Source organism: Vespula pensylvanica, chromosome 4, assembly GCF_014466175.1.
Source record: "Vespula pensylvanica isolate Volc-1 chromosome 4, ASM1446617v1, whole genome shotgun sequence".
In the NCBI taxonomy this organism is placed as follows: domain Eukaryota; kingdom Metazoa; phylum Arthropoda; class Insecta; order Hymenoptera; family Vespidae; genus Vespula; species Vespula pensylvanica.
The window spans coordinates 5,495,103-5,519,326 of record NC_057688.1 but is presented as its reverse complement, the minus strand read 5'-3'; the positions used below and the strand labels follow the sequence as shown (position 1 = coordinate 5,519,326).

The 24,224-nt window shown below is 30.2% G+C and overlaps 3 protein-coding genes across 6 annotated transcripts; all 3 read right to left on the bottom strand.

The window, feature by feature from the left end:
• Positions 1 to 724: 724 nt before the first annotated feature.
• On the bottom strand, positions 725 to 8,000 carry LOC122628723 (ras-related protein Rab-8A). Its single transcript, XM_043811284.1, has 5 exons — positions 7,780 to 8,000; positions 6,748 to 6,808; positions 6,172 to 6,310; positions 5,804 to 6,007; positions 725 to 5,516 (listed from the first exon to the last, which is right to left on the bottom strand). The coding sequence occupies exons 1-5, from the start codon at positions 7,901 to 7,903 to the stop codon at positions 5,418 to 5,420; spliced, it is 627 nt and encodes a 208-aa protein (XP_043667219.1). The 5' UTR covers positions 7,904 to 8,000; the 3' UTR covers positions 725 to 5,417.
• A 1,453-nt stretch (positions 8,001 to 9,453) lies between these two features.
• LOC122628722 lies at positions 9,454 to 13,933 on the bottom strand. Of its 2 annotated transcripts, XM_043811283.1 has the most exons (4): positions 12,163 to 13,933; positions 11,484 to 12,082; positions 10,981 to 11,426; positions 9,454 to 10,852 (listed from the first exon to the last, which is right to left on the bottom strand). In XM_043811283.1, exons 2-4 carry the CDS (start codon positions 11,677 to 11,679, stop codon positions 10,667 to 10,669), a joined length of 828 nt encoding a protein of 275 aa, XP_043667218.1. In that variant the 5' UTR covers positions 11,680 to 12,082; positions 12,163 to 13,933; the 3' UTR covers positions 9,454 to 10,666. The 2 variants fall into 2 exon arrangements, with proteins under 2 accessions (XP_043667218.1, XP_043667217.1); XM_043811282.1 differs by having other exon boundaries at positions 11,484 to 13,933.
• Positions 13,934 to 14,322: 389 nt separating this feature from the next.
• Positions 14,323 to 24,224, bottom strand: LOC122628440 (protein FAM117B-like). 3 transcript variants are annotated; one of them, XM_043810746.1, is made up of 10 exons: positions 23,368 to 24,224; positions 22,216 to 22,715; positions 21,241 to 21,401; positions 20,831 to 20,928; positions 20,501 to 20,643; positions 20,193 to 20,359; positions 19,952 to 20,081; positions 19,510 to 19,590; positions 17,805 to 17,940; positions 14,323 to 17,639 (listed from the first exon to the last, which is right to left on the bottom strand). In XM_043810746.1, exons 2-10 carry the CDS (start codon positions 22,457 to 22,459, stop codon positions 17,459 to 17,461), a joined length of 1,341 nt encoding a protein of 446 aa, XP_043666681.1. In that variant the 5' UTR covers positions 22,460 to 22,715; positions 23,368 to 24,224; the 3' UTR covers positions 14,323 to 17,458. The 3 variants fall into 3 exon arrangements, with proteins under 3 accessions (XP_043666681.1, XP_043666680.1, XP_043666682.1); XM_043810745.1 differs by lacking the exon at positions 23,368 to 24,224 and having other exon boundaries at positions 22,216 to 23,148; XM_043810747.1 differs by lacking the exons at positions 19,510 to 19,590; positions 23,368 to 24,224 and having other exon boundaries at positions 22,216 to 23,148.

Below are 24,224 nucleotides of genomic sequence, written 5' to 3'. Positions count from 1 at the left end.
TCTTTCTTTCTTTCTTTCTTTTTATTTATATAAATCTCCTCTATCGCGAGTTATAAACATATAAAAGCAACAAAGATATACGACTGATCGTGTATACACGCATGTATGCGTGGATGTATATATATGTATGTATGTATATATATATATATACCTTTAATGCAAATAGTACAAAGCCTATAATCGTAATCGTTACGCGTTTGCATTGGTATTGCGAATGCGGCTTGAAACGAACGCTATACTTATATTGAAATTTGGCGGGAAGACCCCAGCGCCATATTTATAACATTGCTTGCTCGTTATGAAATTCGATCGATCGAGGATCATGCGCTTGCTTTTTTTTTTTTTTTTCACGATATCAGCATCTATCTAATCCTTCGCAACAACGCGCTAATTCGTACTCATAATCTTCAGTCAATTTATTTCTTTGTCCTCTTCTTTTTATTTGTTTCCTTTTTACATAAGATCAAGTGCAAAGAGATTAACATCGTTGTGTATTGCGCGTATGCATGTATATGTGTGTGTGTATGTGTGTGTGTAATTCGTGATAGTCAGTACGAAATGTTTTTGCGAAAAAATCGTAACTTTTGGTCGATTTCGTATCCTTCTATTTTCTCTTTCTCTCTCTCTCTCTCTCTCTCTTTTCTCTTTATTACAAACAGCTATTTTCTTATTTCGTTTTACTCTCTCTTTTCCTCTTTCTTCATTTTTCTTCTTCCTTTTATACTCTCTCTTTCTTTTTTCTTCCTTTTCTCTCTCTTTTTCTTTCTTGCTTCCTATATATTTCTCCTTCCTTCTCTCTCCCTCCTTTCCTCGTCTTAATAATTGTTGGTAGGCACAATAAAGGCGTATTTTTCTTCTTTCTTGTCAGCATTTAAACGAAGATCGCGAACAGGAAGTGCGTATTATGATCTTAACGTTATTAAGAATGTCTACTATTCTACTACAAAAATGCGATTGTGCGATTTATTTACGCGTCATAATCACTAGGACGTGCTCCGTAATTAATATGTATATCGACGATCGTAAATTATCTTCTAATTTATTTATTTATTTATTTATTTAATTAATTATTTTTCTCCCTCTTCCTTTCGAGTACGTTTTCTCAAAGGACAGTGCAATTATAGTGCCGGCGTTCGCGATTGTCGATCTCGATCGTCGTTCTTCGTAATTTTTTTTTTTTCTTATACATTCCGTTCCTTTCTTTTTCGACGTAAACAATAAAAAGTTTGTTTCTTTTCTCTCGCCATTGACGTCGTTCTAATTACGAAACAATTTTTCGAAAAGGGACGTATTCCGTAAATCTACTCGACTAAAATATAATAATAATGATAGTAATAATAGCAATAATGACAATGATAATGATCATGATAATAATCATAATAACAATAATAATAATAATGAATCTTGTTATCTGACTCATTTTCCTATTTATCTTGTTAATCTTTTCTGTTATCAGTTTTTATCTTAATTATGTCATTTAATTTGCATTGGAATCAACTCATTAATAACATAATGAGAAAATCTCACTTTTTCATTATTATAATTTTGTTAACATATATGTAAATATGATCGTTCAAACTGTCGCTAATAATAAAATATTATTACTGACTGCAAATGTAAATTTAATGATACAGTCAAAATAATGGTGGGCAGTTAATAGGAAAAATCTATGATGATGATGATGGCGATAATAATAACAATAATAATAATAATAATAATAATAATAATAATAATAATAATGGTGATACGATGATAATGATAATAATAATATTTATCAAATATTGCACCATATATTCCTCCTTCACGCGATCTGGTCTTTATATCTAAATATATAGAAAGACCACATAAATCGTATTAAACGATCGCTTTTTTCCAAAACGAAAGTTCTCGAACATTTCGAATTGAAGGAAATGAAACTACGAATTTATTCTTACTTATTGCTTGATCGCAGTGAACAAAAAAAAAAAAAAAGAAAGAAATGGCCGAGAACTTTCGTTCTTGTCGATAGACGAATAAAGCGATACGAAAAGTTCGCTAGATTTATCGCTGTTCTTCTTCTTTGTTGTTGTTGTTTTTTTTTTCTTTATCTTTCTTTTTCTTTTTTTATCTTTTTTTCTTTCAATGATTATCAAAGCGCTTCAATCAAACATCGCACGTAGATAGTGGCACGTAATTGGGACGCCGTTGGCAGCGTATCAAAACATACATTCTCTCTTTCTCTCTTTCTTTTTTCTCTTTCTCTCTCTCTCTTTCTCTCGAATAAAAATTGTGATACGCTAAGTTCCTAATTATAATAAATCCTTCGATATCCTTGTATCAACACCATTTTTCTTCTGTCCAAATACTTATCATTTCGCGCATACCAAAAACGGAAGCTACAATTTTTATGAATATCAAGAATTGTGATGAAATGATCATATATATATATATATATATATATATATATATATATGTATGTATGTATGTAGGTATGTACGTGTCTGTACACATATGTATATATAGAGTGTCCCATTTAAGTCAATCTCCTCGAATACTTAATTGTTCATAATACAATAAAAAAATAAATATGGAAATAAAAGTTGAATGGTTTTAAAGGGCAGATATTCAAAGATATTAATTTAAATGGAAAATCTAGTATATGTATATGTATGTATATAGAGAATGCGCGAGATACGATCATGCGAGAGAACACCGTTCTAAGATATCATCTAAAAATGTCTACATCATCACATTCATTCTCTTCAAATTCTCGAATGGAATCGTTTTAATTTTCAATTCACTCTTCATTTTTAAGAAGTTGTTACGTGGTGATTGGAACGATCGTGCGAGTTCATGTGCGACAAGTTAAGAAATTGTTATGTAGAACTTTCGGAGTAACAATCGATCATCATCGTATTCGTTTCATTATCTTCACATTCGATACATCTACACATAAGTGTTTTTTTCTTTCTTTTCTTTTTTGCATTTTTTTTTCTTGCTGACTAATAATCAAAATGCACTTTAACGAAAGTATTTACTCACATTGTACATATATAAATACCATAGAGTTGCACCAAACGACAAAAATATTTCTTGCGCGATATTATCATTATCGACGACAAAATTACGAGATATTTTCATATCTCTATATTTATTTTAGGCCTTTCGAGAAAATCTCAAATTTTGCCAAAAACTTGTGGTGTTTATTCTTCCTTCTTTCTTTCATTTTTTTATTATCCAGACATGTCGAACTCGTTTCTATTTATACTTTGAAACGTTAAATCCTTTGTAACTCAGTATTAACTTTCCAAAATTTTGCAATGAATTTTGAATTTGTTTATAATCCTTTTAACTCTTTTTTTTTGTCAAAACCGACATGCTTCAAAAATAATTTGTAAATTGGCAAACAATCCAGATCAAAGGTGATCGTTATTTTTTTCGTTCATTTCTTTTTTTTCCCGTTCATCTTTCATCTTGTAATGTTAAAAACGGAAATTATCTCTCTTTCTTTCTTTCTCTCTCTCTTTCTCTTTTTGTAATATAATAATAATAATAGTAGTAGTAGTAGTAGTAGTAGTAGTAGTAGTAGTAGTAGTAGTAGTAGTAGTAGTAATAGTAGTAGTAGTAGTAGTATTAATACGTCAGTGCGTTTTGTGCGAGGTGTATGTATGTACGTATGCATGTAAACTCGGCGGAGCAAAAGAGCTATTTTGCTTGTCGTTTATTTATTTATTTACGTATTCGTATTTCAGAAAATGCGCGATATATCGAAAGTAGTACGAAAAAGCTTATGGTGGCAAGTATAAAGCAATACGAATGAAATTCCTATGAAGAGGTTAAAAATTCTCTTTTTCGAAGTATCATTAAACGTATCAATGTATTTATGTATTTATGTATGTATATATATACGTATGTACGTATGTATGTATGTATGTATGTATGTATGTATGTATGTATGTATGTATGTACTGTAAGAAATTGATTTGGAAATTTGACAAATCACGACGTAAGATTCTAATCGCGGCCAATAATAAAATGTAAATGCCTAATCAAAATTCGATGAAGCCATCAGCCTTCACGATTTTTTTATTTTTATTTCAAAATCAATTTCCCTTACTTTGTGTGTCGATTATATATGATATCGACACAACTATCACAATTAATTTTATCTTTAGAGTAAGAAAGGCCAAGGAGGAATATTTTGCCATAGAAATTTTTTTCTTATATACTCCTGCTATTTTAGAATGCTAATTTTATATTGTTAATTCTTTTTTCTTTTTTCCTTCTTCTTCTTAAGCATTTTTAATTGAATTTCATTTGTGATAAAAATGATGAAATACGAAAAGTATCTACATTCGCTTATTTGTTACCTCTTGAAAGTTAATTTTTACTTTTTTAATTTGGCGCGAGAAATTTAGAGAATCGAGTTATTTTTTTCCTTTCGTTGCATATTACAAATATAAATGTATCCTCCTTAATCCTTCTTCTGTAAGATTTTGATCGATTTTCTGGATCAATAGGGGCTCTGAATCACGAGCATAAACGATCTCCAAACTCTTTCGATATTTAGCACTGTCCAATCGTACGATTCCTCGACGATAGTATCATACTTTCTATTTGTCTTTTTTTCTTTTTTTCTCTTTGTTTCTTTTTCTCGATTTATAAGTACACATTTTTTTCTACATTAATATCATAATTTAAATAGTCTTCGCGATAAGTTTTAGCGTAGAGCTTCGATGTTTAATAAGGAAATTTGAGTTGGCGACGATCCTAAGCGATTCGCCAAAGTGACAGCACGATTTAGATTAAAATGTGAACGTTCGTATCGTTCGAACGATTATTATTATTATTATTATTATTATTATTATTATTATTATTATTATTATTACATACGCGAGCTGTAACTTTAAAGTTACACGCATCTTATATTTTTTTTCTTTTAGTTTTGCTTAGCCACTTTATACGATTCGTCGTACGCTATATGTGTATTTATTTGTGATGTACGTGTAAGTGTATACGGTATATGTGCAGAATTATTTTTTTCCTTTTTAAGATAATAATAGCCACGATTTGAATTCGTTAGCCATTATTCTTATCTGCTTTCACTCTTTCTCTCTCTCTCTCTCTCATTTTCTTTTTTTTATATACGTTTACTCCTATAAGTCCTTATTTTTTCGACTTTTCCATATATATATGTTATGTGTGTGTCTATATATATACATATACATATACATATATATATACATATATATATATATAAGGATCATACCATTGTAAGAGTAACGTAACTACGCATTCGTTCCCATACGGAGAAGCGAATAAAACAAATGTCCAAGAACAAATACTTCCTTTGTTTCCAGCTTAAAATATCGGCGACCAATGAGCGAATTCCCCCGTTTCTTTTTTTCCCTTTTCGTTCTTTAATTTCTGCCGGATGACTAACAGGTGCATCTCCAAGCATCACCCTGTTGAGACGGTGATTGAGCTTTGATCACACTGTCGGCACCTTCCCTTTCCGAAGCTTCGAACAGGCTAGCCTGAAAATATCAATGAATCAATAGATGCTAGATTATTTAATTTGTTAACTAGGAATAACGAGTTGACTCGTCACAAATATTTCATTTATTTCATGAATGAAAGAATGAATAAATCGTTTGTTTTCCATTCAAATAAAAACAAATATATATATATATATATACACATGTATCCGAATTCTTCATTCAAGGATATATTAATTTATTGAAAGTTAAATAAATATATATTTATTGATAGAAAATTTATAACGGATTAAAAAAGAAAAAGAGAAAGAGTAAAGAGAACTCACTCGACGTCCTCGTTGTTCTCGTATTCTCCTAGCTAAGGTCAAAAATGCTTCCTCGATGTTTATATTCTCTTTGCAGGATACCTCGAAAAAGGGCATATCGAAATTTTCCGCTATTTTCTGACCTCTCTCGGCATCTACGGCTCTATGTGCAGTGGCGTCGCATTTATTAGCTGCCAATACTTTTACTACATCCGGTGAGGCATTCTACGATGAAAAGAAAAACCGCCAAAAAAGAAATTTCGTTAATAAAATATTTTGTTATGTTGTCGGAGTTCAATGATAAAACCCGCTATAAAATTAATTAATTTATTTTCAATCGAGTAATTAGAAACACGAAAGAAATATGATAATCTCTTGTTCGTTCTTACTTCTTGAATATTTCGAAGCCAATAAGATAAATGATTGAAACTATCCAAACTGGTGACATCGTACATCAGCAAAATACCCATAGCACCGCGATAATATGCCGTTGTCAGAGTTCTAAATCGTTCCTGTCCGGCGGTGTCCCTTTAAGAGAGATGAGAGAGAGAGAGAGAGAGAGAGAGAGAGAGAAAGAGAGAAAGAAAGAAAGAGAGAAAAAAACATTTTTATTAAAGTACATATATCTATATATTATTTATTTAACAGCAAATTTATCGCTGTCGTTCGATAGAAAACCGATAGCATGTACGCGTGTTAGAAATAAGTAGTAATGCCTCGTATATGTCAGACCAGATGTCATCCAACCATAGCGGTCCATTTCTACTTCTTTCGATAGTAAAACTTCAACGATGCTATCTTTCAAACTTTACGACTACGTATATAGTACGATCTGTATCTTTATGGTGTCTTTTTTTTCTTTCTTTTTTTTTTATTGTTTTTTCACTTTTTCTTTTCTTTCTTCTTTTTTTTTTTTTTTCTTTGTAATAAATATTGCAATCAATAACACAATCGAGTTTACTTACCAAATTTGTAATTTAATTGGTGTACCATCCAAGTTGATAATCTTCTGTTTGAAATCGATACCTGTGGAAATTTTCTTTGCTTTCGTTATTTGCAATTAATTTTAATAACAAGCGTACATATGCGTATGTGTGTGTACACAGTTTGAGTAAATCGATCGATCGAACTTTATCAAGAATAAATTATTGTACATAATCCTTTTTAACAAGAAAGAAAGACCCTCGTGTAAAAAAATATGGAAAGGAAGTCTTACTGTCTCAAAGGATATTCTATTACATCCAGAAACCTCTTTGGGAGATCTCAAGCATACGAGTAGTCTTCCAAGAAATATGAGATTGCCTGAATAGGCGTAAGCGTAACAGCTGCGACTAGAACGAGGGTCAAATGGCGAGACGACATTCGAAAGATAATCAGCTGATCGCCAGGAAAAGTTTAATTCGTCGAATAGATAACGTTAACGATCGTCACCGTACACGTTTTATTCTTTAATTTCAAAAGTTCTTTTCAATATCGTGTATCCCTATATACAAGGAGAATAAAATTAAACGAAAACAAAGAAATAAAATAAAAAGCCGGTATCTAAGATTAAAAATGAATGTAACGAGAATGAAAAAATGAAACGAAGTACACCACATAACATTGTTCAGAAGATTAAAGCCATATTTCTAGGAAAAATCCATGTCTATGGGCAAGGAAAAAAAGAAATAAAAAGAAAAATATCAGGATTAGTCATCTGTAATAGGGAATCCTTTGCTGAGCTCATAAAATTGAAAGTAGTTAAAGATGATCGAAGGATCGTCACTTTTCGTAGAATTCTCACAAATGAATTTGATCGAAATGTTGATTAAATTTGAAACTGTTGTTTTCTATTCACATGGGAATTAACAAGAGACACACTGAAGTCACTTGGTCAATTTAAAAAAAAGGATGAATAATCCAGGTATTGGAAGTATTGTTGGGAATGTTTTAAACTCGGTCCTTCTCTCTCTCTCTCTCTCTCTCTCTCTCTCTCTCTCTCTCTCTCTCTCTCTCACCTATCGTCGATATATAAGTATCGTAGTATCTCTCGTCACAATAACGATGAACGATGCAAGTCTTGCCGACATTCGAATCGCCCAACACGAGGACTTTGTAGGTGGCTGCGAAATCGAGCGCCATGTTTACTGCCGAATCGCTTTTGAACTGTTGTTGGGTCGACAACAGAGTCGTCGGCCTAGGGTTGTTCCATGAGCGTTCTCACTCAGAGGGGGTTGGAGGATCGATTCCGAGCCTGCGCATCTTTTCCTTCGCTTTTAAAGGAGACTTCACAATTTCTATCAACCTTACTTACGATCATGCGCGATACTGTACCTGTGTGTAGTTTTTTCGATAGGTTTTGTCGTCGTATTTAGTCCTTCGAAAACGAAGAGAACAAAGATCGCACTACCTTCTTCCTCGCATATGGACGACAACGATATATATATGTGTGTGTGTGTGTGTGTGTATATCAATTTTTATGAATCTAAGAACCCAATCGATTTTCTTAAAAGCTTCGTAGTGATAAAGAGCTTCTATTAAAAATTCGAAAGATTAGAAATTCTTTTATGAACTTGATACAACATTTTGTAATATTCGATAATTATAGTTTCGTGCGAATGAAGTTTTTGTTTTTAATTAGTTTAATATAGCTTGTAAGAAATACAATGAGATATTTAATGAAATGATTTATGTATATATCAGATTGATTTATTATTAAAGAATTTTTGATCGAAAAAACGACCATCTTCTTTCGAAGATATTCTTAAGTGAAACTGGGCTAACTTTTGCGTGACCTCGCTAATTATATTCACAAGATCCTAGGTCAAGTTTTTTTCCCGAATCGAGTAGAATCCCTCGAGTTCGAATCACTTCGTGTTGTTTTTTTTTTTTTTTTTTTTTTATTTTTTTTTAAGGGTAATATTTCTCTATTGATCTACGATCTAATTTAATATGCAAATTAAACATATATTTTTTTTCTATTTATTGTTGTAAATTAAACATCTATAAAAAATGAGCAATATAAACATTGCACAACATTGTATATAATTCGTAAAATTTTTAACGCATAATGTTATTATATATAAAAAATTGCCAATTTTATAAATTAATTTTTTTCGTGTATAACAAAAAATAATACTTTAGAGATATGTTTTCTAATATAATAATACTATATAATGAAATTCCTTTTTATTTTTCTTTCTCTTAAAGATTCACCGTTTTTCATTCAATCCTTTCCCATTAGAATTTCTTTTACAGTTTTATTATTTATACTATGAGATATTTTTTCGTAAGATTCTATTTTAATAACAATTACAATAACAACATTAGAATATTTATTTCGTTTCAAGTTTCAATAATATATATACTTTCTAGAGATACCTAATGTAGATAGATTAATCAATTAAATATTACGTACAATTGCTTTTAAATAATATTATAATATAATAATATAATAATAAAAAGAAATTATTAGGATTATAATCGTAAATGAATTTTTGTAAAGTTATCACGAAAAATATATTCATCATTTATAAATGAATATAACGCATTAAATGTTTAATTATTTTTTAATATGTGAAGAAATACTAAATGGTGAATGAAAACGATTTATCAGTAAAAATCTTATTATTTACGATAAAATGTACGACTTTTAATTTTTATATTTTTCATTACAAAAATTTCTTTTTTTAACTTCACGTTTGTTGCATTATATGTCATTTTATTTTTGTCTTGGCACTTATATATAAGACAAACTTACATTATCATTCTGGCACTCGATATACCGACAATGAGTAACAGTAATCGATATAGTTACTGCATAGTGTTGTTAGGCACTTCAAATATTAAGCCTTTTTATCAAATATTATTTTCAATAAAATGCCAATTATTTCATTTTGAATTTACTCTATTTTCTTATCTTCAACAGCATATTAAATGGATATGTGTTGATATGTCATCCCTTGATATCATTTCTAAATTGACATTTTCGTCCTTTTAAAATTATGATTATACTAATTACTATAAATATAGCCACACTTATCGTGCAATAAATACATCTATAATATTATAAACGATTTTCACTGTTCATTCTAGATTTGTCTACAAAATAGCACATTGCCAATGTAATATTTAACTATCATTTAAGATATATAGAGGGACGAAATATTATAAAAATACTAACAATGTGAGGTAAATTCTTGTGATAACTCGAAACATTAAGATATTTTTTAATGCAATCGTACTTGTCATATTATATTCATTTAACTACATTTATAGCCATTTCAAAAATTATGTTTTATTCCAAGTTAAAAGATATTGTACTAATTAAATAAGAAATGTTTTTTTTTTAAGTTTTTTATATCAAATATTCAGGCTACATTTAAATTAGAAAAATTCTATATAAATAATGTTATTATGATATGTTAAAAGGGTAAAAACACAATCTTTGGAAGTCACATATTGTGTCATTCATGTTTCTACTAAACTATATATCACTTATATTTCTACTAAACTAAAAAGCGTTTATCTATATACTACTTAGAAAGAAAATAAATTAATGTAGCAATTTGTACTATTGAGATAAACAAAATATTTCAAATTATTTTGATTTAAAGTCTTTGGATGTCTTTTCTACATACCCTACAGACACACTATTAAAGCTACATTGTAAAATTTCAGTCAAACATCAAAAATATGATATTTTCAATGAAACAAGTAATAGTATTACTTTAACCATTACTTGAATGTTCACAATTAGTGCCATTACTTTCAATTAAAACATGAAATATTAAAGCTATGAATTTTTAAAAAGCCCTTTTAAAAAGCAATGAAAATATATAAATAATTAAGATATTTTTCCTAACTTTTAAGACACTACCATGTTTTGAAGTTTGATTTACCATGTTATAAAATGGCACAAACACACAATCCTATTAATATCATGCCTAACATATAAGCAAGATCTCTTCTAATGCTAGGATCACGTGTACTAGATCCTGGAAGATTATAAGCATTCTTCCACTGCATGGACCACAGAGGAACAGCGACATGAAGAATATCAGGGATCATAAATCCCAAATCTCGTACAACCTATTCCAATTACATTATATCATGGGTATGAAATTCCCACATCGATAATGCATGTTTCCTTTAATATTGTACTATTTATTGACATCTATAAAATCTAAGTGTATATATTTAAAAGCATGTCGATTTACCTGATGAGCATATCCTTCTCCTCTTACAACATTTGCAACAAACTGATCCCAACCACCAGCTACAATGTGCAAAATTGCAATTGCAATTATTCCAAATGCTTTTCTATGAGTTAAAAGATTTTTTTTGTCTGCCAAGTGAACAACCAGGAAGGTTGATATTAACTCAGTGATAGAAAAAAATAGTTGATGATACCACTGAGAGTAGAAATCGTCGTTCCAATAATTAATATACACCCACCATGAGTAATAATGTGAGAAAACAGCAGTCGAAAAAAGTAACATCATACTAAGTCTGAGGCGCTGTTGAAACGCCAGCCATATCAAGTACTTAACTGTTTCATAGAAAGTAACAATTCCAATAACTATGGTTATCCATATTTTTAAACTATTCATAGTAGCATTAAAGTACATATGTTTGTAAGAGGCAATCCCTGATTCATAAGATCCTACAATAAAATAGTATTATAGAGTACAACATACAATAATTTTTGTTAGAGTCTTACCTTTAAACACTGTATCCCAGCATGAACACGAACAATATTGTTTATCAACATCACGAGCATACTCTTGCCAGAAATAATATAAAAAAGCTATGTGTAAAGGAGGTATCGTTAAAGGTGCCAAAATTCCTATAGCCTTTGAACCACATAATACAAAATTCGTATATAAGAGACGTTTAAGCATCTTTGAGACACCCATAAGTATAATTTTATAAAATCTTTGTTTAACATTAAATTATACAAATTATCATCAGCAAATTTCTCTTTGCATCGTAGTCAAAATTTTTAATGCACAGTGAGCATTAGATAATTATATATTATGTAATAAATATCATAGAATCAAATCTCGGATATGTGTATTAGAACACAAATATTTACAGTCGATTGAAATAAGGCTAAACAATATGTTTTATATGTACATTATACATTGTAATAATGTACCACTTAAGCTTGCCTGTAGAAGTTCCTTCAACGAACGCTATCTACGAGATAACATCAAATCCGTTCCAAGAATAATCCACATTTTTGTGCATTGCACGTATTATTTATAGCCACGTTTCTCGAGCATTAAAATCGCCTTCATAATATAGCCAATTTCGTTACTTCATGATTAAATAATTGTAAGATTATAGCCATGTGAAAAATGTTAGTTTCACGTTAATCGTATTAAAGAATTACTTACTTCGTCATTTTCTGACATGAATAATAACTCAATTTTTCTCAAATAAAAGTACTTGGAGAAAGGAATCATAATTGATTTTATAATTTTTATTCGTTTCAATCACACTGTACATATCATTATACGACATGGAAGGCTCTACAAATTTTCACCCCTATTTTATCTATTATCTCTTGTCGATATATTCATTGTCGCGTAAATATCCCGAAATATCATACCACGTTTATTTTAATTTATTAAATCCTTTAGAAATCGACACAATCACGATCTTATGGATCCAGGTCAAGAAATTGACGAATTTTCGCCGCGATTTTCGTATCCTTTATTTCGAAAAATATTACTACGAAGATCACTTGCGTGACAAGAGATGGCGCAAAAATTCAAATTCGTTGATATTCTAAATTCAAAAATTTTTCGGTTTTCCCGTTCGAACTTCGTCAAAGTTTTAATAAAAATCATGCGGGATTCAGTGCATTGAACTTTTAATAACATTCATGATCCATCCATGGTTTTATTACTTCTTAATACAAATACACAATAAAAGTTAAACGGGTCGAGATTAATTAACACAAGTTAAACGAAGATCTATTGTAAAGGTAAGATCAACGTGACGTATTAATTAATCATCGATTTATTGTAAAATTGGAAATTCTCGAAGAAACAATTCTTTTTATCAGAAATGAATACATTGCAAGAAATTAATAAATTTTTTTTTAGCAACAAAGTTCCTTACGTAATAAAGTCTTTTATTTAATAACCAATAAGACGAAAAAAACCCGTTTATATGTATAAAATAAAAAATATAAAAAGAGAGAATATTGAACTTACAAAATACTTAAATCTTAAATAATAACCGAATACAGCGTATACGATTCGTGAAAAATTTTTTTAACACGACAGTAAATATTACTGCTCTTTTTCTACGAAGTAATAAAATATAAACAACTAATTTTATTTTTATGATGCAAAATATATAACACGAAACGCAATAATAACACGTATATTCCTCTTCCTCGATATAATATAATTAAATCATGAGAGAGCATATGCATGGCAAATCACATTTTATTTTCATTTCTGAAATATAGAGTTCGATTTTTTGAAATTTTATACTAAGATGAGAATGGTGATTATCATAATGTCGTATTCCAGTAACGATACGATTTAATAATATTTAATAGGTTTGCAGTATTCAGTAATGATAGGAAGATTGAGAGTCGGGTGTATTATAAAATACAAAATGATTTAGTCTTATATAATTTACGTAAATAACGTAGATAATTTCTTGTTTTGTTCGTTCTTTTTGTTTTCTTTAAATCAAGTAAAATAGTGATTTCCGAATGTATTATATGTTACTGCGAAATATGAATTATGTATGGACAATCAATGTGATATAAGTTTGCGTTTATATATTATACTTTTACACATATTTTAAGTCTGCATTGTTCCACAAGTTGTTTTCTCGTCTTAATGAAGAATATGCACACATTATTTGAAAATTAATGAATTTCTCTTACCCTTAGTTACTACGTTCTGTACCAGAGAAATTGTTATAAGAAATTTTGGATTATTATTTACATTTACTAATGACTTTAACTGACTAATTCTGATTTAACCCTAGGACAGACGTATTTAAACTTTGAAAAAACATCTTAATGGCAATGACAATTCTGTATCGACATTATGATTCTTTTTCTTTTTTTTTTCTTCTTTTTTTCTTAAAAGATTTACAATGAAAATTAATCAAAAGAAACACTGTTAGATATGATATGATATATATATATATATGTACATATATATATATATATACACACATATATATAATACAAATACAAAGAGAGAAATATCAAACGATTAATAACAATATGTCTATGTACTCGTTAAAATTATAACTCCGTAAGAAATATCATTGAAAAAAATACTTCAGTTTTATCCATATTTTGTAACCATAATATCTTGATCATATAAAATCATTGAACTATTGCTTATTTGCACGCAACATACATAATGATCAATCTTAATTTTAGCAGTCATTATGTGAAATATTAATGAAACGAAATGTATATAAATAATGATTATTATTGTAATATTATTAGGCATAATTATTTTAATTTTTTGAATATAAGTCGAGCACCTCTTTCCTCTAGAGTAAAAAGAACAATATCATTGTTTTATATATTTATTGCGAAACAGTGAATAAAAAAAGTTGCATTCAATTCCAGCATATATATATAAAATTGTTGAGATATTCTGTACAAATACACGTATCGTGTGCCACAAAAATGGTTGCACACTTTAGAGCAAATTACAAATTGCACTCTACGTTATACAATTAATCGCTTTTAATACGCGCATGATACGTTAATGATGGTATGCCTGAACAGTCCTAGGGTTAAATAAATTTATAATTGACGTAACTATTTTGCATTTCTGAAACCTGCTCAGATTGAATTAGATATGTAGAAAGAGAGTGTACCGAACAGTAGTCACATAAGGATTGTTTTGTAATGAGAGAATTAAAAGAATCACAAAAATACCTATATTTATATTCATAGGTAATCAATAAAATCTGAGCCTATTTTATTTAATCATTTTTTTTCTTTTTTTTTTTCTTTTTTTCTTTTTATATCTTTCTTTTTATGTATCTCCAAATAATAGATAATTATAATTTAGCAGTCTTTACACACATTATTCTCTTTTATGAAATTGACAACAAAAGCTAACAATAATGATAACACATTATGCAAGTACATGAAGGTTAAAAAGAGAAGTTTTGATAATGCGATAAAAATAATATAACTTTTTTCAATGGCATTCCTTTGCACTTGTCTAAAGCATATCAAACATTCTCTTTGATTACACTGTTTCATTTTCGTAATTATTTCTCAATTCTGTGTTTTATCTTTTAAAAATATATACAGAAGCGCGTATTCAATGTCATAATTCTAAGATACATCTAATGCTTAGATTAGAATACTCTTAAAATGGTGTACTAATCTCAGCTATACGCCAAAATATAAGTAAAGTGTTCTTAAACTAGTAAAGTACAAATTAGTTTCGTGTTGTACACATTTTAATTGGCTAATATATTTATATGTATCTTAACTCTCTAGTTAACCTTCTTGTATGTGTAGCACACATTGCCACGCATTCTAAGACATGAACTTCCTAATAAGCTGGTTAAAAGAGAGCATAGACCAGTGTGCCAGGTACTTATGTGTTAACATTTTTCACTGTTATAGCTAAATAGATATTATAATATTAGAAAGTATATTACTATTGATCTATTGTACTTAACAAACTGTTTGCCCTGCTCCTTATATTTTATTGAGTTTCTGATTTTTCAGACCTGTAGCTATAAAATTTTTCTGCAAATTCTTTTGTAGTAGAAAGCAAAAAATAAATTGAGCTTCCTCGGTGTTGCTATGTCTGTATATTCTACAGAATAATTTAAACCATCTCATAAAGGACTTTAGGTACGCTTATTTCTATCTTGATATTTCAATGATCCATTCAATGCACAGTTAATGTTGAATAAAAATTTCATAAAAACGAATACATCACTAAGTCCAATTTTTTTTTAACTTTATATCCTTTCCTTCTCTCTCTTACTTTTTTTTGCAGTCCAGTTCAGATACATGTTAAAAGTTCTGTTTATAGTAAATTTTTACAATCATGAAATTATATATATATATATATATATAAGTCGGATATATATATACATATACATATACACATATACATATACATATACATATATATATATACATATATATATATACACACACATTCGAATCACTCCTTTCTATGATTAAACTTATTTCTCCGGTTATTCTCATGAATGGCTCAATCAGGATTCTCATTATTACAACACATGCATGCTGTTGTCCTTATAAAATGCAGATTTTATATATCTTCTTACTAAGATCCACGTTTATACAAAAAAAAACCTATCCACGCGCTACACTAGTACATACTCATTCACCCCCTATACACACACACGCGCGCGCACACACACGCACGCACACCAGTGTCATGAAAAGGAGTCATTTTGTATGCACATCTGATACAGCACCGATTAAAGTATTTTTTCCTTTTACTTTAATCAGTCTGCAACATTATCACTTTCCCATTTTTTTTCTTTATTACACCCACCCTATATCGTTGGGCTTGTTTTATCATACATGCATCGATTTCTCGATACATGTTTTATTGATAGTAGATATACTGATTATAATCTAACATAATACAATTTAAATAAAAAAATTGCATAGCCCAATGGTATTATATTACCAAAAGACATAGACATGTATAAAACTTTTTCTAGTGCAAATAAAATTTTTAGATACTGGTAATTTTTAATTACAAATGCAATTTGCAATAGCACTATTCTTACTTCGTAAAATATTTATCAGAAATAAAAAAGAAAAAAAAAAAGAAATTAAAAAAGTACAAACTTTTATATATAATATAGCATAAATTTTGATAGTAACAAAACTATATACTTTGTCTTAAGATGATATTGAACTCTACTAATACTTAAAAAGAAACAAAAGGAGTTTAACAGTACTTGATTTTCAAGCTCCCCATATGATATTATTAATCATAATAATTAATAATAATGAATAAAATTAATAATAATGATGTTAATAATAATGATAATTTGAATATCTTCAGTATACAATTAATAATACAAAACCATACAAAATTCTAACATATGACACTGAATTATCTTGGATCGTTTAAAATGATAGATGTATAAGTGAGATAAATCATTATAGGTGGGTGTGAATGTACATATGTATGCATACATACCCCTTTCTCTGTATCTGTATAATTTTGCTTTCTCCAGCAATTAAATTTAATACCTTCCGACATGTTGAATATTATTTCCTGTATACAAAACTAAACTTGTTTAGCACATTTTTGCACTAAATTTAGAATACACAATTTCCATTAGTCTTTTTCCCTGTAGAACACAATGTTCGTTTCCAAACGTTCGTTCGTCATCTTTTAGTTATCACAAATTATTGTTCCTCGTATTTATTATTGTTTCAAATATTAGCAGAGCTTAGAAGCCTTCCCCATACTTTATATTAATGCAATTATAATTCTAATTACATAATCACTTTGTCCAAACATTAGCTCACACTAGGGACAGGCTGCATTTTTGGTAACTTTTCTTTGTCGGTACATATGTCTTTACCTGAAGTAAGTCCACTTTCTACCCATGAAGTCTTTAAAAAAAATATATATCAAATGGTATTATGAATGCTACTCCATAAGGCAAAAAGTAGGACTATGGATTCGGGGGAGGTGTAGTTGATGCTGTATGAGAAGAGGCTGATGCACTAGCAACCACTGTCGGACTGGCCGGCTGTTGCAATGGCAGGAACGCTGAGCCCAAACTTGGTTTTAATTGGAATGATACACATGGCTTCGAACAATACTCTAGTTTGCTCAAGTCAATCATAGGTCGCCTAAACAAATAAATAATATTCGTATTTCATTATAATATTCTCTAATCCTTAGAGATTATAGACTTTCAAAAGAACAGATCTCAACTTTAAATTACGCGTTCCAAACATTAATGATTTAAGCCCATTGACGATTTGTATGTTCAATTTTAGTAACCAAATATTTACCTCGTATCTTCTACAAACTTGAGGTTGACCTTCTCACAGCCATCAGGAGGTTCTCTTGCAAGGAACCTGTTAATATGAGGAGACGTTCCAAGACGACCTTCTCTATCCTGTTCAGGCGTTGATCCGCGGCTTCCACCTTCACAATAAAAATAAAAAAAAAAGAAAAAAAATAAAATAAAAAAAAAGGACATGAAATATTAAACTATAACATTACAAATTATAACATAATGACAAATAAAATAAATTTAATTCTCTATGCACTGTATACAACATTGTCAAAACATAGATATTACAATTGCATGCTCATTAAAATTAGGATGCATTTGTACACTAACGGCATTTTTGTACTATTTTTATACACGATAAAATAATAATACATGTCTGTCAAGAATTTAAAAAGAAACATAACAAAAGGAAAAACTAAACCAATAACTAAAGCAATAACTAAATTATGTTCTATGAAGTGATACATGGCAGTGAGATATAAAAATTAAATTATGTATGTTCTTTCCAAGAAGATTATGAAATAATATTGTTGTGATTGATATTTATGTATTACAATAAGTGTCTAAAGAGATATCTAGTAGCTATAACTATAAGATACTTTCAAATGTAAAAATCGATCTTTACATTGCCATGCATTTATGTGACGGATTTTTCTTGGTCATTTTGTAAAGATTAGCTGTATTTTAAATATGTGTTAGAAACAATATTTTCTTTTATTAAAAATATTTGTTAAATATCACCGCTATTATGAAATAATCAGACGAAATTAAGCAATGCAGTGAGATTCATATTGCTGAGTGTAATGTTATCAAAACATTCTAACATCTTGCCGAAAGAACTTTAGAATTTATTAATTGCATTTTAATCCCTATTTGTGCTTAAAAATCCTTGAATTAAATGCTTACAATGTATATGTAGATATAATATAATGACAGATATGAGATGTGCACATCTGTAATACATTTTAAACAAACGCTTCCACATGCGTGCGTATGCACTATGTGTAAAATAAGTAATCAGTAATATATGTATATATATATATATATATATATATATATATATATATATTGTGTATATACATATACATATATCACATCACAAATATATATACACATATATATATATACACATACATATCATACATACACACATATACATAAATACATGTAGATACACAGTATTTTGACTACATGCTGTTTGTTAGACATGAATAAAAAAAACAAAATTGATTCCAACCATTCATCAAACTATAGCAATTTGATTTGTTATGTATATATTATGCATATTCTAGAAATACTGAGTATATATGTATATGTATGTGTATATATATGTGTGTATATATATATATATATATATATATATATATATATATACTACATCATGTGTAGACAATGTTTTAAAATTTCATGTAACATTTGTAGGTGTAACATCTTTTTTGCATTATTTTATACAAATCATATATTCCTACAAATGCATGTAATTTTTAAACAGACTCCGTGTGTGTATTATATATAATTATATAATAATATATTATATATATAATAATAATTTATTATCTCTAATAAATCATTATTGAATAATTATATATTATATTATTATATAAATACACCAAGTTCGAAATCCTGCTACAGAAAAAACATTAAATAAATCAATTAGAAATCGCGTTAGTTTAATAAACAATCCGCAAACGTGCTCCAACCTTGGAAGTGATCGCTAGGTGAACGGGAAGCATCCATAAGACCAGGTATCAGCGGAGACTCAGAATTCCTAGATGGAGGGCCTGCCTCAACAGGCAGACACACACCATAGTTAGTGTGTTATTTTTAGTTATGATACAAGTAAAATTAATTCAAAATCTAACCATTATAAATAACAAAATATAAATCTTTAAACAAGATTTATACTTTTATAAATTTTTGCATGTAACTTTAGCTTCTAATAAAAAACTTTTCAACTTGTTTTTAATTACAAATATTTTATTAGAATATCGTTTATAAATAACTAATAACTAAGTTATTTTTTCTAATTCAGAATATTTATCTGATATAGATACTTATAATTTCTATGGTAGCAGAAATATGATACTAATAATTGTAAGTAAAATTGAAAAATATATAGATGCAGAAGTAACAATGAATTACCTGAGGAGTAAGAACTGGAAGGAAGATCAGTAGCTGGTGTTTGTGTGTTGACACTACGAGTCGCCCTCAACAAATCTGCCAAAGGTGCACGATGTCCTTCGGGTGTTATTTGCTCACGATATCGCGCATACTAACATGAAATAAAAAATGTATCTCCATTATATTTTTATAATCTAACTATGAAATCTATCTACATTATGTATCAATACAATATCATGTAGACATTTTTATAAAACAATACCTTATCTTCTATTGGATGATCTGGATCGTTAGTGTTTGTTGTAGATTTGAGTACTAATCCTTCAATTTCTTGATTCAGTCCTTCAATGGAAGAACGCATTGGAGGCCTCATTGGTTTTACGGGTATGCTCATAGGACTTGCTTTTGCATTCAAAGAAAATTGATTGTCTAAAAGAACGTGTATATATTGAATATATTATATATATTAAATATATATATTTAATGTATCATAAATGTTATATGCATTTATATGAAATAAAAAATTAGTTGCATCAAATGATAAAATTGAAATAAAGCAATTTTACATACATATAGATGTCTGTGATGCAATGCTGGGCAAATGCACAGAATGATCACCAGGAAGAGCAGGTGGTGGGCCACCAGGCATTATAAGGCCAAAAGCTGCTGTTCTTTCCCTACTACTAGTACTCTCTTTATTTGTACGCTGTAATCTATAAATATACCAATCATAATATATAATGTAATTTTTATACCAATTTCATAACATTCTATAATATTAGTTTGAAGTATGTAAAGTATCAAGAATTCATAAGATTTATATCATAGTTCATAATAAATAACAAATTATAGGTGAGTATAAGAATATTTAATATAAATTATTTTGAAATGCATATATACCTATGTCTGAAGTACTTTTCTAGTTTTTCATCTGTGGTGGTTTGTTCTGTAGAATGACGAGTGTGCATCTTCCTTGGTTCAATAGACCATTCGTCAGTCTAAAAAAAAAAAAAAAAAAGAAAAAAAAAGAAAAAAAAAAGAAAGGAAAAAAGATGGATTTATAAAAAAAGAATGACATAGTTTAAAATATATGCAAAAGTAATTTTTAATAAGAAACAGTTAGTAAACATATTTAATTATTGTAAGAAAAAGTAGCAAGGATTATAAAAAAAAAGGAAGAAGAAAAATCTTGTATTAAAAACACGTTGTAAGAAAATATGTATATAGTGATACATCAAATATTTTGGATAATCTAAATTTGATCTTATTAATAAGCTGTGTACATTTTGAAGTTTAAGTGATTTATATACCTGTGTAGATTTATCAACTACCAGCTGGCTGGAATGTATATAGTATGTGTCGCGAGGCCATTGGCCTTTTAGATATATTGTATCCAAGGATGCAGTTCTACGGATATTTTGGTTACCACTTAGACTTTCACTACAGCGACCACTTAATGTTTTCGATTTGGCTGTAAAAAAACAATCACAAATGTAAAATAAATTCTGTTTCTGAAAAATAAGTATATAGTAAAAAATTTTTTAATAAATATTATTGTCATGCTTTTATAACAGAACATATCAAGCATGAAACATACAAGTTTGAGCTTATATGTTCCAATAAATGTACGCTTGAACCGAGCTATAAAGTACATATTCGGTTTATAGGGTAGAGTATATAGAACTGTTTAAACGAATATGAATAAAATTATTAACATAGAAGTGGAGTTAACATGGTACCGAACTAAATATTCATATTCGGTTATCCAGATAACAACTCTTTTCCCTAAATATGTCATAATAATAAAAAGCTGATAAATACAAAAGAATAACTATTTAAAGTTGCAACGGATCAATAAAAATAAATAGAATACAAAGCCAATTATTGTGCTGCTAGTTTGATAAACAAAAGAAATCAATGGTGCTTTACTTATTACAGACAATGTATTATAATGTTCCAATATTATTTATATACTTTCAACTTATATTTCAAAAAAATATTTTGATATATTTAATCACATATTTTATGATTATTGGAAACTTACGAATAAAATTGTGATCAAATCACAAAATATGCGTTAGAGTAATAACAGATAATAAATTTTTGACAAGTTAAATAAACTTCCAAGATAAGAATTGTTGTTATATCTTTTGTTTTTTATATAATATATTATTGGTGATAAACAATTCTTTTTTACTTATTTTGTAATAGTATTCTCCCACAGAATCATACAATCACACAAAGAATTGTTATGAAAATGAGATATTACAAAATCTACATAATACCTTTATAGGAAAGCGAACCAGGGCTCCGTTGTCCCGAGGAAGCCGAAGTCTCTGGTGAAATACGTGTCCGCCATGTACTAGCATTTGGCGGAGACACAGTAGGACTGTTGCTGTTACTTTTTCTTAGACTGCTGCCTTGTCGACCCTGCCGTAGCAGAGAGCTTACAGGCAGGGTAGCTCGCATTGGTCCTTGCTTTGACGTAGAGCATGGCGAAGACTTTCGCATGCGTTGAGACCCTGACATTGTGTCATATAGGCTGATGCCACAGGATTACTCTACGTTTTTTTAATTTTCCTACTAGCAGTAGGTTATAAACATACGAAATATAGAGTGACTTATCGCTTGCCGGCGACAACGCAATGACGGCAACAGCAATTACGACGACGACGACGGCGACGATGACAAACTGGCGGTAATAAGACTCGCGTCGTTTTTGTAGTAGATTTCTTTTTTCATGGACGTGGTGTCGGCAGCAGAAGCAATAATAATGTGGTAGTAACTGTGATGGTAGTAGCAGTAGTAGTTTTGTAATAGTAGTATTACGTGTTGGCTGTGTGTGGTGACGATAGTAGCAGTAATAATAATAGTAGTGGTAGAGGTAGCACAATAGTAGTAGCGTTGATGGTAATTTAGAATAGTAATAATTTTTGAGTAGTGTAGTCGTAATCGTAGTCGCGGTCGTAGTCGTAGTCGTAGTAGTAGCAGTAGTACTAGTTTTGTGTAGTAGTAGCAGCAGTAGTAATAGCAGTAGTAGAGTAGTAGTAATGATACTGGTGTGTGGTGTCTTTGATGTAGATGTTAGTGACGATAGTATTAGTAGTAGTGATGGTGGTGGTGGAGGTGGTGGTGGCGGTGATGGTGGTGGTGGCGGTGGTGGTGGTAGTCGTAGTAGTAGTGGTGGTGGTTGTGGCGATGGTGGTGGTGGTAATAGTAGTAGTAGTGTGGTGGTGGTGGTGGTAGTAGTAGTAGTAGTAGCAGTGTAGTAGGAGTAGTAGTACCAGTAGTAGTAGTAGTAGTAGTAGTAGTAGTAGTAGTAGTAGTAGTAGTAGCAGTAGTAGTAGTAGTAGTAATAGTAGTAGTAGTAGTAGTAGTAGTAGTATTAGACGTAATACTAGCAACGGCGGCAAGAGTAGAAACGAAGAAAAGCTCACCACTAACGGTAATGGTGAAGAGGAATTTTCGAAGTACAACGGTAGCGGTAACGATGGTGCGACAACAATACCCAACGCGTCTTGTCTTGCTTGTCATTTACAATGTTCTGCTGCTAGCTTAGCACGCGCGTCACGTGACCGCCAATCCCGGCCGGTCATTGGTGCAGCGCGAACTCATGGAGCGTCGTATTACGCTCGAATATCGCGATGCGTTCCATTCACTAACACCGTAAGAGAGACACCGTAGGGCGAGCGTCCTATCGTCCTCTTTCTTCCACACTGCGCACCACTTTTCTCCTCTTTCTCTTCCTCCTTCCGGCGTCTTCTTCTCTTCCTCGCCCTCTCTTTTCCACTCACACTTGTACACTTGTACTTGATCGCGTTGTTCACAGGGAAGAAGACTCGACGCCGTCGTATCCTCGAAGATGCGCGTTCCGTTTTGCTCGGCTGTGTTCGCCTAAAGCGTGCCAGGATCGAAGAAAGTCCATTTGCGTAAAACCCTATCGATGCTCACACACGTTCGGATACTGTTTTGTCTGCTGCACTTTTTTCCCAATGCTTTCTCTTCTTCCTCTATTTTCTTTTTGCTCGTCGTGCTTCGTCTTCTCTCTATCGTCCCTATCGCGCGCGCGCACTCTAGCCCGCTTATCGAAATGAATGCATCGAGAATCCTTTTCCCCCGTTCAACGTTTCAGAGACTGATCGTGACTCGGTTCACGCACTTCCCGTACGGCGTACGAGCTGTACGCGCGTGTACAAGCGCGCACATACGAAAAGAGGAGGGAGCTCCGACCGATTCCTACTACCACTACGCGCGTGAGGAATCTCTCGAGCTGAAGTGACTGGCTGAAATTACA

Excerpts from the sequence above, each read along its gene's own strand:
- LOC122628440 (XM_043810746.1), bottom strand. The coding sequence starts at position 22,459 with ATGTCAGGGTCTCAACGCATGCGAAAGTCTTCGCCATGCTCTACGTCA. Across the intron at positions 20,929-21,240 it reads TAGTTGATAAATCTACACAG|ACTGACGAATGGTCTATTGA; the intron begins GTATATAAATCA and ends TTTTTTTTTTAG. Across the intron at positions 17,941-19,509 it reads ACCTAGCGATCACTTCCAAG|GTGGAAGCCGCGGATCAACG; the intron begins GTTGGAGCACGT and ends TTTATTGTGAAG.
- LOC122628722 (XM_043811282.1), bottom strand. The coding sequence starts at position 11,679 with ATGGGTGTCTCAAAGATGCTTAAACGTCTCTTATATACGAATTTTGTA. Across the intron at positions 11,427-11,483 it reads CTGGGATACAGTGTTTAAAG|GATCTTATGAATCAGGGATT; the intron begins GTAAGACTCTAA and ends ATTTTATTGTAG. Across the intron at positions 10,853-10,980 it reads GAGAAGGATATGCTCATCAG|GTTGTACGAGATTTGGGATT; the intron begins GTAAATCGACAT and ends TAATTGGAATAG.
- LOC122628723 (XM_043811284.1), bottom strand. The coding sequence starts at position 7,903 with ATGGCGCTCGATTTCGCAGCCACCTACAAAGTCCTCGTGTTGGGCGAT. Across the intron at positions 6,809-7,779 it reads TACTTATATATCGACGATAG|GTATCGATTTCAAACAGAAG; the intron begins GTGAGAGAGAGA and ends AAATTTCCACAG. Across the intron at positions 6,311-6,747 it reads CCAATTAAATTACAAATTTG|GGACACCGCCGGACAGGAAC; the intron begins GTAAGTAAACTC and ends TCTCTCTTAAAG.